The sequence below is a fragment of the Rhinatrema bivittatum genome, chromosome 18 (assembly GCF_901001135.1).
Source record: "Rhinatrema bivittatum chromosome 18, aRhiBiv1.1, whole genome shotgun sequence".
NCBI classification, from domain to species: domain Eukaryota; kingdom Metazoa; phylum Chordata; class Amphibia; order Gymnophiona; family Rhinatrematidae; genus Rhinatrema; species Rhinatrema bivittatum.
Window position 1 is genome coordinate 1,854,247 of NC_042632.1, and position 16,109 is coordinate 1,870,355.

Below are 16,109 nucleotides of genomic sequence, written 5' to 3' on the forward strand. Positions count from 1 at the left end.
TCTTTCTTAGGAACAAGAACTACAGAAGAAGTCCAGGGACTATATTTCTTTATAACACCTAGTTAGCATCTCATCAATCTCCTGTTTCATGTGCTGCTCAGCTTCAGTGGTTTATGCCTACCAGTATCTGTTGTGAGTAGATCCTGGTTTAGTAGAAGATATATCAGCATATATTTGCAGTATTGCTTCCAGCTGTTTGTGTAGAGGTTGATTGCTTTCCCTCAACAATTTGGTGTATAGATTCTTCAGTGAGTGTATCTCCAGGAGATCAGGTAGGGGCTCACTATCTTGACATGCCTCTGTTGGGCTACATAGCCCACTATTGCTGTGCGATCTGCATAAGCCTTTATCATATTTACATGGGAAAAATAAATAAATAAATAAATGGAAGGTACCCTGCTTTCTATCTTAAAAGTCCAAATATAACATAGTTGGTGTCATTTAAGGTCCTGCCCAGTTAGCTTGAGGTTTATTCTGATGTATTACTAAGACAAGTACATGCTGGCACTTCGGGCTTTATGATCATATCAGGTCTTTTTTGCTTAGTCTGGGCCGCTTGCAAGTTATTTGACAAAACCCATTAAATCTTCTAATCACTGCTGCATATTGACTATGTACTCAGTTACAGGGATGTCTGAGGTATCAACCCTCCCTTTCCAATGTTCTCATTATCAAGGGACCTTCTCACCATCTGGCCATAGCACAACTCAATTGGGGAAAATCCAGTAGACTCCTGGAGTACTTCTCTGTAGGCAAACAGTACATATAGGGTAAATACCTTGCCCAGTCCTGGTCTCCCGATTCCTCAAAAGTCTTTAAAATATGCTTTAGGGTCCTATTAAATCACCAGCCCATTTCAGGATATCATCGGGTGGTACAGACTGACTTTATTCTACATTGTACCCAAAGATTTTTAATCTGCTCAGACATAAACTGTCCTATGATCTGAGTATTTATCATAGATAACCTATTTGGGAAATATTTTCTAGCAGGGCAGTGGCAACTTTTTCTGTTTCTACTGAAGGTAAAGCTACTGCAAAGTCCTCCACTGTCAGTATATATCTTTTCCCAGTCCAGCTTGGGATAGCTAGAGGCCCTACCATATCCACTGCCCAATCCAATTCACAAGTACCTAGCTTTCAACTGCCAAAGAGGAGCCTGGAGTCCACTGGTGTCTGGGGAATCCCAAGAGCTGTTTCGCTGGGTGGAGCAACACTTGTCAGTTCTCGCAGCATCACATTCAGGATTACTCCATATATTCCTCCTTACTTGCTAAATGGACATTGGACTGTGATGAAGATTTGACGGTTTTAATGCTCAAAGATATTTGTTTCGATCCAAAAAATGGTAACTAATGTCACTTTTCGGGAGCTTCAACAAAGAGTCTTTCACTGGACTATTATATCCCCAGCAAGAGCAAAGAAAATGGGCCTGGTGTCAGAGGATACATGTCTTAAATGTCATCAATCTAATGCTACTTTAACTCACTGCTTGTGGTCTTGCCACTCTATACAACTGTTCTGGTTGAGGATAACCGTAACTGGTTATCCTCAATTTTGGGATCTGACGTGTCATGGTCCTGCTCGTTCTGCCTATTAAACAATGAAGTGGGAGAAGCTAGCGTTTCTGTGGATAACATTTTGTTCGTCTCTAAGGCGTGTCTTATTGTCAAGAAATGTATCCTATTGAAATGGATCGAACCGACGCCACCGTCTCGGCAACTCTGGTTTACTCTTATGACGGAACTGTATCAAATGGAATATGGCTCCCTATACGCCAGATATCCACAAAAAAAAGTCATTTCTGTGACATTTGGAAAGCATTCTATGCGGTTCTTCCATTGGACATTCGGAAGATGTCGCCCTTGGCGATAGATATCACTGATAAAAAGTAACTGGTGTGATAGTGGGTCATACCATAACATCCTGCTCATATGATTAAAACTGGCTGGGGACTGTAAGAGCCTTAATAAGCCTAAGACTCTTCCATTCGGGCATACAGCCTGATAGCTCTGGGGTTTTGAACATGAGTCGTTATCCATATTGTGCTGTACCTAGTGGTTTATCATGCATGTACGTTTTTTTTTCACTATATTCCTGAGATTCTCTGTACAGGGAGGGGGGGTGGGAGGTGGGATAGGGGTGTGGGTTATATAGGAAAATATAGTTGAGGACTGTGATTTTTTATGTTCAATCTGTATTCTTTGTTCAGGTTCCTCAATAAAATTACTTTATAAAAAAAAAAACCATGTTGAAGGTGGTTTTTTTTTTAATTGCAATTTGTTTGGCTAGGCGTATTTCAGAACTTCAGGTGTTATCTTGTAGGAACCCCTTCCTTAAGATTTCTGAGCAAGGGTGTGTGCACAATTCTTTTTGCCAAAGCTGGTGCTTTCGTTTTATCTAAATCAAATTGTGGACCTGCCTATTTTTCAAAATGTGGATCCTTCTGCCACACATGCTAAGGACATGCATTTGTTGGATGTCTGGTCCTTTCAGGCTATTTGAAGGTCACTAACTGTTTTCTGAGGTCGGATCATTTGTTTGTGTTTGGAACAAGAAAAGGGAGCAAGGCTTCTAAGGCAACTATCACATGATGGCTAAAAGAGGCCATTGCATCTGCTTATATTTGTAAGGGATGACTGGTCCTAGAGGGATTGAGGGCTCATTCCACCAGAGCCCAGGTTGCAAACATCCCCGCAATCTGTCGTGTGGCCACTTGGTCTTCACTACATACTTTTGCAAAGCATTATAGGCTGGATGTTTGGGCTCCAGATGCAAGTAGTTTTGGCAAGTGTGTGCTGAGATTGGGTCTTTCAGGGCCCTCTTGGGGAAGCTTGCGTACATCCCATGCGTTTAGACTGATATGGTGGACAATAAGGAAAATTGGTGTTTACTCTAATTTTTGTTCCTGGAGTCCCACAGATCAGTCCAGAGCCTTACCCTGTGTTAAAAAACAAAAAACACATTATCAGGAATTGACCTATTTCTGAAGTTTTTGTCATCAGCTGATGGGCTCCAATTTGGGGGCTTACCTCTTGCTTGGTTGAGTGTGGACGTTATTTCGGTTATGAATCTTTTGCTTGAGTACAGTGTATACCGAGTGACTGCAGGTGGCACACTGGCTTAAGTACCTCAGGTTCAGTGGAGCTTTTCTTTTATTGCCATCTGCTGTTAGGGGAGAAAAATCTATACGTCTGGACTGATCTATGGGACTCCTGGAACGAAAATTAGCAGATAAGCACTAATTTTCCTTTACTTCTGGCAGAGTTTTGTACAATATAGAATTTGTGCAGAATTCCCCTTTGTGCAGAATTTTTAGTTTCTCTCTTAGAAAATAGGACAGAAGGAAAAGCAGTAGAAAAGAAATCACTTTCATCTGATATAGATCCAGAACAGCTGTTGTCCTGTACCACTTGGCCCAAACTCCCACACTGTTTCTCAAACATTTTTTAAAACAGTACAGAAGTTCAGACACAACATAGCTTGCATTATAAAAGAGATGCAGTGCATGAAGAAGGCAGTCCTCAGGAGGTGGTGCTTGCAGCATGGGTTGGGATAAGGTGAGCAGAAGAGGGGAGGGATAGAAGAATTAGCTGGTAGGAGCTGAGGTGGGTGAGCTGCAAGTGAGGAGAGGCTAGGGAAGGTGGGCCATGATGGGAGGAGGGAGCAAGAGTGTTGTGAGCAGGGTGGGAGGGAGAAGAGCTGGGGAAAGAGAAGTGTTGGAGTGGGAGTTTGATCTTCTACCTTATGAGTTAGGGCTTCTGGTTTTAAGAGCTTTTATTTCAGCAAGCTACAAAGCCCAAGAGGAGCGTGTAGGCAGTACAGACTTTCAGCTACAGACACCTATAGCAACAACTGTGGACACATCTGTGTTGCTGCAAGTATTTGCAGTTATAAGAAGTTGGCACTTTCTACAGCTTGGAGCTCCTGGATTGTGTGAAATGCTAAAGTAAAATTGAAAACCAGAAGCTGTAGTTATGGTACTAAATTACTGTGTCCTGGAGAAATTCTGTATCAGAGTATAATCTTTATTACTCTGCAGTTATATTGTATTTTGATAAATAGAATGCAAAATTTCCCCCAGGAGTGATACAACTGTGCATGTTCACCTTGTACCTGGTTTTACTTAAAACTGTTTTAGCTAATATTGGTAGCCCAGTTCTTGCTATTTAGCTAGCACATCTTCTTTCCTTCTCTTTATGCAGTTCTTCTCCCCCTTAAACCCTGTCCGAGTACACATTGAAATTGGGTCAGATGGACGAGTAACTGGTGAGGCGGATGTGGAGTTTGCTACTCATGAGGATGCTGTGGCTGCCATGTCTAAAGACAAAGCTAACATGCGTAAGTTTGTTTCCCAGTTATGCTGATGAACTGTGGGATGAATGTTTTTTGCTATGTTTGATTCACCATCCATCCCTACTTTTCAACCTCATTTTGTATATGTTCTGCTCCAGTTAAACAATTTCTAGGATTTATACTAATCTCTTCTGCTCCTATTTTGTTCATGGTTATTTTAAATATATTTTCCTTATTGTCCAACTAGAGCAGTCTAGCTAATGGGTTTTGCTCTCCTACCAGTAGATTGAGGCAAAGAACAACTGATCTGCTGATGTTACCCTAGTTAGGGTACTGTGCAACCTATAGCTCTTAAGTATTCTGTCTCCAGCAGATGGTAGAGGTGCCAACTCTATAGCTTGGTCTTGTTTGTTCCTGGGGGGCTGTTCTATGGAACAGTTGACTAGGACAAGCAGGAAGGGACAGTTTGTTTTTTTTTTGTTTCGTTTTTTTTAATGTTTTTATTCCAGTGACAATAAATATAAACAATCCACAGCAGTAAGTATACAGCAATAATGATGGAAATTCCCACATGAAATAAGACAATATTTTGATGTATATGTCTCTTGGGTTTTAAATAACCCACAAGAACACTCTGAAGAAACTAAGACCACTTCTCCACCTCAATGACTTCCGCACAGTCCTTCAAGCCACAATATTTTCTAAACTTGACTACTGCAATGCCCTACTCCTAGGTCTCCCCAAAGCATCTATTAAACCCCTCCAACTCAGCTGTGAGAATCCTTACAAATACTTGCAAAAACGATCATACCACCCCCATACTCAGATCTTCACTGGCTCCCTGTCACCTACTGAATCACCTACAAGACCCTCACCATCATACATAAAACCCTGCACAACCAGAGCATGCTCTGGCTAAATGACTCCATACAATTCCACATCTCTAACAGACCCACCAGATCCTCCTACAAGGGAACCCTACATACACACACCCTCTCCTAAGCTTTTCCATCTTACCACCACAAAAGAACATGCCTTCTCCATTGCTGGCCCCGCAATCTGGAATTCCATGCCCCCTGATCTACGGCAAGAACAGTGCTCTCTGAAATTTAAAAAACAAAACAAAACTAGAAACCTGGCTCTTCAAACGTGCCTTTGCATAATGACTCCATGTTCCAGTGACCCCCCCCACTACAGCCTTCCCCTCTTCTTCCTACTTTCTCTCCGTTATTTATATAACCTCCTAAGAACCTCTCTCCTCCCCCCTCCCCCCAGCTTCCCTTTAACTCTTTTGCACTTTTGGCTCTATACCTTCCCTTACATCCCTTTAGGCATTGCGTTCTTCCCCTTTAACGCTCCCTCCCCACCAGAACTACGCATTCCACCTGTTACAATCTTTATATTGTTAACTTTCAGTTGAATTACCGTTCCTTTTTGTTAACATTTATTATTCCCCTTGCTATTGATTTAACTTTATCCTGTTTTTTGCTATCTCTCCACCAGTTCCATGTATTTCCATTTCTTTGTTACTACAGTTCCATGTAAACCGATATGATGTACAAACGAATGTCGGTATATAAAAAGTTTTAAATAAATATGACAAAACCCCCAAACTAACCAGATTCACACTCGCTGGTCAGTGCTCACTCACAACATTCATTCCCTGGCAAGATGAAAAGCAAAGGTGACTAAACATATGCCGAAATGCAGTAACAGCAGTCTGAGCCTCTGCAGGCAAAGTATTACCAAACAGACCATAAATGTAAAGTTCCCTGTACATACCCGGCTCAGTACAGACTCCTGGGTTTCCCATCACCAGCTAAAGGGAAGGGCTCAAAACTCAGGAGTCTTGGACTGATCTGTGGTACTACAGGAACAAAAATTAGCAGTTAAGAACCAATTTTCCTATCTTTTCGCTATTGTAGACTTCAGTTTCCTCAAATATAGAAAGTCATTATAAAAATAGTGTTCCATTAATTGTTCTCAGTACAATATACTAGGAGGAGAATCACTCACTTAGAGCTTCAATGCAGCATTTTTTACCCAATAAAATAGCTAGATACAAAATGCTTTTCTTCAGCAGTGTTATCGCCCTCTATATCAAAACCCAGGGTGGTAATTGCTATTAACTATAGATTTCCCCACAATCCTTTCCAATCTGGATTTCTAGCCAGATGGGCTGCAAACTTTATGCAACATTCAAACATATGTAGATAAGTACCCAATTCAGTGTGACATTTAAGACAAAGATCTGTATCATAGATACCAAATCTGTCTCCTTTGCTTCTATCGAGAAAAAAACCTATGAATTTAAATAGCTTTCCTTGCGTGTAGCCAGATGGACTCAGGACCAATGGGTTGTGTGTTCCCCTGCTAGCAGATGGAGATGGAATCAGGCTTCAAAGCTATCACCCCAGATATACTCCTGCAGTGACCTCAGCTATTCAGTATCTCTCCATCTCCTAGCAGATGTGAATGCTATCCCCACACCAGCAGTGGTGTTTAGCGGGATTGCAGCACTAATTCAAAGGAGAAATTTACCTTCAAACTGAAAGGAAGATCTAGCCCCGCTCTCCTGGTTTGATAGCTTATGGGTCCCTCCTCCAGTTGAGAATACCTGAGGTGATTTCTGAGATCCCTCAGAGGTGTGCTTTGGTCTGGTAGCCGGCTCCCCGGCGTGGACTTTGCTGCCGAAGCAGCTGAAAGGCAGCCGGTGAAGGCCTTAAGCCCTCTTCCCCCCCCCCCGCCCCCCAGAGGCAGAGAGAGTCTCTGTACTCAGCCAATGAGTGCTGAGACCAGGTAAGTAGAGAACTCAGATGAACCAGAGATGTGGAAGGGCTTCAGTAAGTCTTTCCTCCAGTCTCCTTGCTCGGTATGCCGTATCATCGTTCCCAATCTCGTTCAGGTGAGGGAAGGGGGTTTCCGAGCGGGTTGAGCGCCCCCCCCCCCCAATGGGCTAAGCCCTGCATCAGGCTCTGTTAAATCTCCACATGGCGATCCACAGTGGTGCCATCTTGCGTTTGGTCTGGTGCGGTACCATTTTCCACCCTTGTCCGTCAGTACGCATGGTGCAGGCCGGCGTTCTGTGCACATAAGTACATGCATAGCTGCACGCATAAGCGTACATACTCTTTAGCACACAACAGGCCGAGATGAGTCTCTGCACGCTCAGGCAATAGCCGATTAAAAGCACCAGCTACCGAGGTTATGGCACCAGCAGTAAAGAAACTAACACTCCCTTTGTGCCGCCTGCCATATTAGGGCTGCACTGTCTGACTTGGAATACTGCCTGTGTTAGCACTGTCAGGATGCCCAGGGAGGGCTGGATTCTCAGAATCTTTCCAAGTCCAGCCCATCCTAGTCGGAGAATGGGTCAGCCATGACCTTATTTGGCAGCACCCTGGACCTGAGCCCTTTAAGGGATTCCTCATGTGGAAGCGAATTGGAGAAGCTAGCCAGTAAGTGGGGTGAATCTCCAGTGCCCCGGCTACCGGAAGATAAGAGATTACAGTGCCCCTTGCCCATGAGGAATCGGGCCAGGGGCTCCCAGCACTTCCGACCCTACAGAAACTTGTCATTTCAGTCATCTCTGCCCTCGGGAAGGTTTCTGTCCTTTCGGAACAGACAACCAAAAAGAGGAATGGGTTCAACTCGAACTCCCCAATGAAGTTGGGCCAACCTATCCACGGGACGAGGAGATAGAAGAGGGATAGTCGGCCCCCTATCAGCGATGGGTCGATTAGGTTGGACAAATGGGTACTGGAATCATACGAGAAGGATAAGCTCTGGAATTTCGCAGCATCCCTTGGGACATGATGTCACCTTGCCACTCCCAGCACAAGAATTTGGCAGTGGAAGCCACACTGATAAGGCTCCTCACACTGAGGACTATAACTCTGGTACCTACACCCCAAGTAAATACGGGGCATTATTCCATCGATTTCATCGTGCCCAAGAGGGTTCATTCTGACTCATCCTGGATATCAAGAGCGTCAACAGTCATCTGCAGATAATTCACTTTTGCAAGGAAACTCTTCTCCGTCATAATGGCAATGCAGCCGGGAGAGTTCTTAACCTCCCTGGACCTCTCGGATGCCTACCTTCATATCCCAATCCATCAAGACCAGCGTTTTTTGCGCTTTGTGGTACTGGACCGCCATTACCAATTCCAGGTGTTGCCCTTCGGTCTGACAACTGCCCCCAGAACATTCTCTAGAATTATATAAGAACATGCCATACTGGGTCAGACCAAGGGTCCATCAAGCCCAGCATTCTGTTTCCAACAGTGGCCAATCCAGGCCATAAGAACCTGGCAAGTACCCAAAAACTGTCTATTCCATGTTACCGTTACTAGTAATAGCGGTGGTTATGTAAGTCAACTTAATAGCAGGTAATGGACTTCTCGTCCAAGAACTTATCCAATCCTTTTTTAAACACAGCTATACTAACTGCACTAACCACATCCTCTGGCAACAAATTCTAGAGTTTAATTGTGTTGAGTGAAAAAGAACTTTCTCCGATTAGTTTTAAATGTGCCACATGTTAACTTCATGGAGTGCTCCCTAGTCTTTCTATTATCCGAAAGAGTAAAAAAACGATTCACATCTACCCGTTCTAGACCTCTCATGATTTTAAACACCTCTATCATATCCCCCCTCAGCCGTCTCTTCTCCAAGCTGAAAAGTCCTAACCTCTTTAGTCTTTCCTCATAGGGGAGCTGTTCCGTTCCCTTTATCATTTTGGTAGCCCTTCTCTGTACCTTCTCCATCGCAATTATATCTTTTTTTGAGATGCGGTGACCAGAATTGTACACAATATTCAAGGTGCGGTCTCACCATGGAGAAATACAGAGGCATTATGACATTTTCCATTTTATTCACCATTCCCTTTCTAATAATTCCCAACATTCTGTTTGCTTTTTTGACTGTCGCAGCACACCGAACCGATGATTTCAATGTGTTATCCACTATGACGCCTAGATCTTTCTTGGGTAGTAGCACCTAATATGGAACCTAACATTGTGTAACTATAGCAGGGGTTATTTTTCCCTTTATGCATCACCTTGCACTTGTCCACATTAAATTTCATCTGCTATTTAGATGCCCAATTTTCCAGCCTCACAAGGTCTTCCTGCAATTTATCACAATCTGCTTGTGATTTAACTACTCTGAACAATTTTGTATCATCTGCAAATTTGATTTCCTCACTCATCGAATTTCTTTCCAGATCATTTATAAATATATTGAAAAGTAAGGGTCCCAGTACAGATCCCTGAGGCACCCCAATGCCCACTCCCTTCCACTAGAAAATTGTCCATTTAATCCTACTCTGTTTCCTGTCTTTTAGCCAGTTTGTAATCCACGAAAGGACATCGCCACCTATCCCATGACTTTTTACTTTTCCTAGAAGCCTCTCATGAGGAACTTTGTCAAATGCCTTCTGAAAATCCAAGTACACTACATCTACCGGTTCACCTTTATCCACATGTTTATTAACTCCTTCAAAAAAGTGAAGCAGATTTGTGAGGCAAGACTTGCCTTGGGTAAAGCCATGCTGACTTTGTTCCATTAAACCACGTCTTTCTATATGTTCTGTGATTTTGATGTTTAGAACACTTTCCACTATTTTTCCTGGCACTGAAGTCAGGCTAACCTGTCTGTAATTTCCCGGATCTCCCCTGGAGCCCTGTTTAAATATTAGCTATCCTCCTGTCTTCAGGTACAATGGATGATTTTAATGATAGGTTACAAATTTTTACTAATAGGTCTGATATTTCATTTTTTAGTTCCTTCAGAACTCTGGGGTGTATACCATCTGGTCCAGGTGATTTACTACTCTTCAGTTTATCAATCAGGTTTACCACATCTAGGTTCACCGTGATTTGGTTCAGTCCATCTGAATCATTACCTGTGAAAACCTTCTCCATTACGGGTACCTCCCCAACATCCTCTTCAGTAAACACCGAAGAAAAGAAATCATTATGGCGGTCGTGGTGGCCGCACTAAGGAAAGAAGGGATCCTGGTGCCACCCTTACTTGGATGACTGGCTGATCCGGGTGAGGTCATTGTAAGAGAGCCTCCACTTGACCAGAATCAGTCCTCTCCTACAGGAACTCGGGTTGTGAACATGGACAAGAGCAGCCTTGAGCCCTCCCACTCCATAGAGTACCTGGGGGTCCAATTCAATACCAAACAGAACAAGGTTTTCCCTCCCTTCCTTGAAAAGGAAACTGATGGACCAAGTGCATTTGTTGACTAACACAATGTGTCCCAGAGTGTGGAGCTATCTTCAACCTGGAAGATGTACCGTGGGCGAGGGTACACATGCGGCCTCTTCAATGCTCCCACTGTGTCAAGACTACTCTATTTGCTTCAACCTACCTATGGAAGTATGCTCTCGGCTGCAGTGGTGGCTATAGGAAGGTCCCTAAGGGGGTGTAAGCCTGTTCCCACAGACCTGGATCATCTCGGTCTGGCCCTTGAGAGGGCTCGCCTGACGAAGCATGATTATTTGGCGGCCATGATTTCGACATGGATACAACTGAATACTAGATTAAAACTTGATAAAACTGGAGTTGTATCCAAGTTCTAATTACATTTTTCAATAGTATGTCCACAATGGCTTTGGAAGAGAACACTGGCTGAGGTCACTGCAGTAGTATATCTAGGGTGATGTTAGCTTTGAAACCTGACTCCGTCTCCATCTGCTAGCAGGGTAGCACATAACCCATTGGTCCTGAGTCCATCTGTCTGTACTAAGGAAAACGATATTATCAGCCGTCCGGTGACCGCCCGCCATCGACGTCTTCACGGCCATCGACTCCCGTTTCTCCCCCCTCAAGATCGAGGGGATCGTAGGGAGAAACATCGCCATTGGCATCGTAAGTCTTGGACCGTCGAGGGAGTGAAATCATCGACCGAACCACCATGACTGCCCTTCCACCGGTGATTCCCGGGTCTCCGATGGCCCCAGCCCAGACAGAACCTCAGCCAGTAAGCCCTCTCTCTCCCACTCCTGTTAGCAAACCTCGAGGCATGCCTAGTTTCACCAAGGGGTATCTCTGGCAGGGACCTGGAGAGGATCCTGATTCCTTGCAAGATGGGGAAACCCCCCCCCCCCCCCCAGTTTAGAGCCATATGGGGACCAGGTTACAGTTTTTCCATAGAGACAATTGCTAGCCCTGGTTTACCAGACCCTGAAGATGCTGGGCATTCCTTGGGCGGACTCTGACAAAACCAAAAAAGAATCCCATTCTGATTTCTCTATGGAAAGCCTCTTGCTACTTTCCAATACTGGAGGCCATCCAAGAGTTGATTGACTTGGAATGGGATGCCCCAGAAGCAAGTTTTAAAGGTAGACGAGCGTTAGAAGCTCTATACCCACTGGATGATCCGGCAGCGAGAGAACATTTGTGTTTCCCTAAAGTGGATTCGCTGGTCTGTGCCGTCTCTAAGCGAGCAACTATCCCAGTGGAGGGTGGCCTTAAAGGATGCAGTTGATTGATGGATGGAGTCCATCCTTAATCAGGCCTTTGACGCAATAGAAATGACCTTACAGATTGCTTCTTGTTGTTCCTTGGTAGCTTGTTCGTGCCTGCTCCTCTCTTGAGAGGTGGATGACTCTGGGGCGAATTCCAGGGCAATTATGGAACCTGCCACCGCCTTTTTAGCCAATGTGGGCTCTGACTTAGTTTGTACCTCGGCCAGAGGAGTGGCCTTGGTGGTGGCCATAAAACAGTTATGGCTGCAGAATTGGTCAGCAGACGCAACCTCAAAGGCAAATCTCAGAAAGATGTCCTTTAAAGGATTACTCTTCTTCGGAAATGGCCAGTAAATGGAGCGAATCTCCAGTACCCAGATCACCAGAAAGCAGTTACAGTGCCTTTTGCCCCAAAGAAATTCAACATTTCAGTGGTTTCAGTCCTTCGCAGTCAACCACCCAAGAGAGGCTCAGGTTCATCTCGAACCCCCCCCCCCCCCCGAGAAGTTTTGTCAACCCACCCTCTGAACAAGGAAATAGGGGGTTTGACTGTCCCTTTTCTAACAATGGTGGGTCGATCACTTCGGACAAATGGGTACTGGAGGCCATATGAGAAGGATATGTGCTGGAATTTCGCAGCATTCCTTGGGACACATTCATGTTATCTCATTGCCCTTCACAGCACAAAAAGCAGGCAGTAGAGACTACCTTGTTAAAGCTCCTCTGGATGAGGGCTATAATCCCAGTACTTGTGCCCCAGGAAAATACGGGGTGTTATGCCATCTATCTCATTATACCCAAGAAGGAAGGTTCCTTTCGCCCCATCCTGGACCTCAAGAGCACTGACATCTAGGAGTGATTCATTTCCACATGGAAACCCTACGCCCCATGATAATGGCCGTACAGTCAGAGTTCTTAATCTCCCTGGACCTACCCGAAGAATACCTACATATTCTAATCAGGCAAGAACATCATTTCCTACGTTTAGAGGGTACTGGGTCTTCATTATCAGTTCCAGGCACTTCCCTTTGGCTTGGCCACTGCCCCCAGAACATTTACCAAGATTATGGTGATTGTAGCGGCAGCATTGAGAAAAGAGGGAATCCTGGTGCACCCGTACTTTTACTGGTTGATTTGGGCAAAGTCCATAGAGTCTCCGGGCGACCAACAGGGTGACCTCCTTGCTTAAGGAACTTGGGTCACAAACCCTCCTAGTCCTTGGAATGTCTGGAAGTCCGGTTTGACATCAGTTAGGGCAAGGTCTTCCGACCGACCACGCGGATAAGGAAGTTGATGTCCCAAGTGTGTCTGAACACGATATGCCCAACAATGTGGAGCTATCTTCAGGTCCTTGGTTTGATGGCGGCAACCCTAGAAGTAGTGCCGTAGGCGAGGGCACATATGTGACCACTTCAATGCTCCCTGATGTCACGTTGGAACTCGCTCTCAAGACTTCTCGATTTGCCTCCACTTACCGATAGAAGCATGCTCTCTGCTGCAGGAAGCTCATCTGGGCAGCGATGTACCCCTGTCCCCTCCAAACTGGCTAGTTCTCACGACAGATGCGAGCCTCCGGGGCTGGGGCGCTCACTGTCAGGAACTGTTGGCCCAGGGCATTGGACCAAGGAAGTGGCCCTCTGGAACATAAACCGCCTGGAAGCTCGGGTACTCAGATTGGTGTGTCTACATTTCAGCCACATAATCCAGGGTCAAGCAGTCCGCGTAATGTCTGACAACGCAAGATCAGTAGCCTACATCAACTACCAGGGTGGAACCAAAAGCCAAGAAGTGTCACAGGAGATCTCCTTATGGAATGGGCAGAAATACATCTACAGATGATCTCAGCCTCCCACATTGCAGGAAAAGGTATGTTAGCAGACTTTCTAAGCAGGGAGTGTCTGGATCCAAGAGTGAGGGTTGTCGACCAAAGCGTTTCAACTGATAATAGATTGCTGGGGCCTCCCATCAATCAACCTGCTGGCTGCATCTCATAATGCGAAGGTTCCTTGATTCTTCAGTTGCAGAAGAGAGCCATTGTCCCTGGGAATCGAGGCTCCTGTCCAGATCTGGACGGAAGACGAGTTGCTATACACCTTCCCTCCTTGGCCCCCTACTGGGCAAGGTCATTCGCAGAATTGAACCCACGGGACTAATAATACTAGTAGCTCCAGATTGGCCCAGGTGTCTGTGGTATGTGGATATGCAGCAGGGACTGGTCCTTCACATGGATCAGACTAAATTCTGTCTTAGTCTTGCCCTTGAGAGGGCTTGCCTGATGAAAGTGGGCATATTCTGCGACAGTAATTGTCACCTTACTCAGCGCTCAGTTCTCCATGTCCCTAGCGTATGTGCAGGTCTGGAGAGTATTTGAGGCCTGATTTGAAGAGTGCGGTGTCCTCCCTCAGACAGTCAAAATCCCACTTATTCCAGAATTTTTGTAGGACGGCTTGAATAAATGTTTGGCCCTTAACTTCTTGAAAGTGCAGGTGGTGGCTCCTGTTTCAGGGGTGAGGGGAATGGGGCTTCCCTGTCGGCTCATCCTGACGTGAACAATTTTCTGAAGGGAGTGAAGCACCTTCGACCTCCCTTACGGTTGCCATTTCTCTCTTGGAATGTTAATTAGCACTGTTTTTTTTGGCAGGTCCTACTTTTTTTTACTGCTGTGCAGTCTTTCCTTGTGTTTATTGACTTTGAAAACTGTGTTCCTGGTGGCTATATGCTCGGCACGTTGAATCTCTGGACTGCAGGCATTGTCGTGCCAGGAGACATTTCTCCGGATGACTCCATGGGCATTACAGCAACGTGTACCGTTCCATCCTTCTTGCCCAGGGTAGTTTCGGAGTTTCTTTTGAATCTGTCCATTTTGTTGCCATCCCTGGATAAACTCAAGGATGCAGAGGAATATTGTCTCCTCTGTCATCTGGATGTTGACTCCTAGTGCGGTATCTTGGAGTCTCAGATCCGCTCTGAAAGATGGGCCCGCCTGTTTGTCCTTCATGATGGAAGGAAGCAGTGTGAACCAGCTTTGTGGGCTACCATAGTTCTCTGGATTAAGGAGGTTGTCAGGGGAGCCTGTGTAGAGGCTGGAAAGCCATTACCTTCTCAGGTTAGAGCTCATTCCAGGGCTCAGGCGATTTCATAGGCGGAAGTTAAGACTACTGTCACCCATTGATAACTGCCGAGCAGCGACATGGTCCTCCTTGCACACCTTCTCCAGGTTTTATTGCCTGGACGTATAGGCGTGAGAATATGCAGTTTTTGCACGAGTGATGTTGACCAGACTGTGGGCAGCCTTCCACCCTGATCGGGAGTAGCTTTTGTACATCCCATTGGTCTTGAGTCCATCTGGCTACATGCTAGGAAATGGAGAATTTACTTACCTGATAATTTTATTTTTCTTAGTGTAGACAGATGGACTCAGCGTCCCGCCCTTGGCTGCCCAAGGACTGTGCCACGGGTTCTTCTGTGGAGTGGGGCTCGAATCCAAGAGATTTACAGATAAGTGTTAATCCTGTCCCTAGGTTAGGATACCTATATTCTTTTTAGAGTTCTGTGTTTATGGTTGGTTGAGTACAGTTACGATTATCCATTTTAAATCAGATTTTAATGAAGTCCTTTCGCTAGTATGTCCACAGTGGCGCTTGAAGAGAATACTGGAGGGCTGAGGTCACTGCAGGTGTATATGTACTGTGATGTCAGCTTTTCAGCCTTACTCATTCTCCATCTGCTGTACACTAAGGAAAACAAAATTACTTTCCTGATAATTTCTCCATTCTGTGAGGATACTTCCAGTGTCAGGCCTGTTTTTCGGCTTGGCCACGGCTCAGATGTCTTTTACTAAGATCATGGTGGGCAGTGGTGACCCTTCACAAGAAGAGTGTTTTTGGTCCACCTGGACAGCTGTCTTATTTGGGCAAAGTTGTCAGTTGTCAGTGGCCAGGTTAATTCAGCTACTTTGGGATTTGGGGGAGGGTGGGTGATCATTTTTGCCAAGAGCAAGCTAGTAGTACCAGGTTCTGGAGTATTTGGGAGCTTATCTTCATGGAAGGGTAGTTTTTGTGACTTTGGAAAGGATTTCCAAGCTTACCTTGCAGGTTTGGGTTTCTTGTCTGAAGGCTCCCAGAGCCTGGGATTATTTACGGGTTTTAGGCTTCATCGCATCAACTTTGAAACTTGTGCCCTGAGAAGGAACATGTATTTGCTTCTTACAGAATTTGCTTCTCTCAGTGGTAGGTGCAGCCTCAGAAATAAAAAGTAAAGTTGGTTCTTGCAGCAGGGGCCAGAATCAGTCTTTCTTGGTGGCTATTGGTTTGAAACCTGTCCAAGGAAATGTA

General features: G+C 45.1%; 1 protein-coding gene across 2 annotated transcripts in view; it reads left to right on the plus strand.

The window, feature by feature from the left end:
* The window catches only part of HNRNPH1 (heterogeneous nuclear ribonucleoprotein H1), a 129,129-nt gene that overhangs the window by 70,163 nt on the left and 42,857 nt on the right, over nucleotides 1–16,109 (plus strand). For both annotated transcript variants that reach the window (XM_029583596.1, XM_029583597.1), the window contains exon 9: nucleotides 4,205–4,340. In XM_029583596.1, the coding sequence (XP_029439456.1) occupies nucleotides 4,205–4,340 (136 nt within the window). The remainder of the gene's footprint in view (nucleotides 1–4,204; nucleotides 4,341–16,109) is intronic.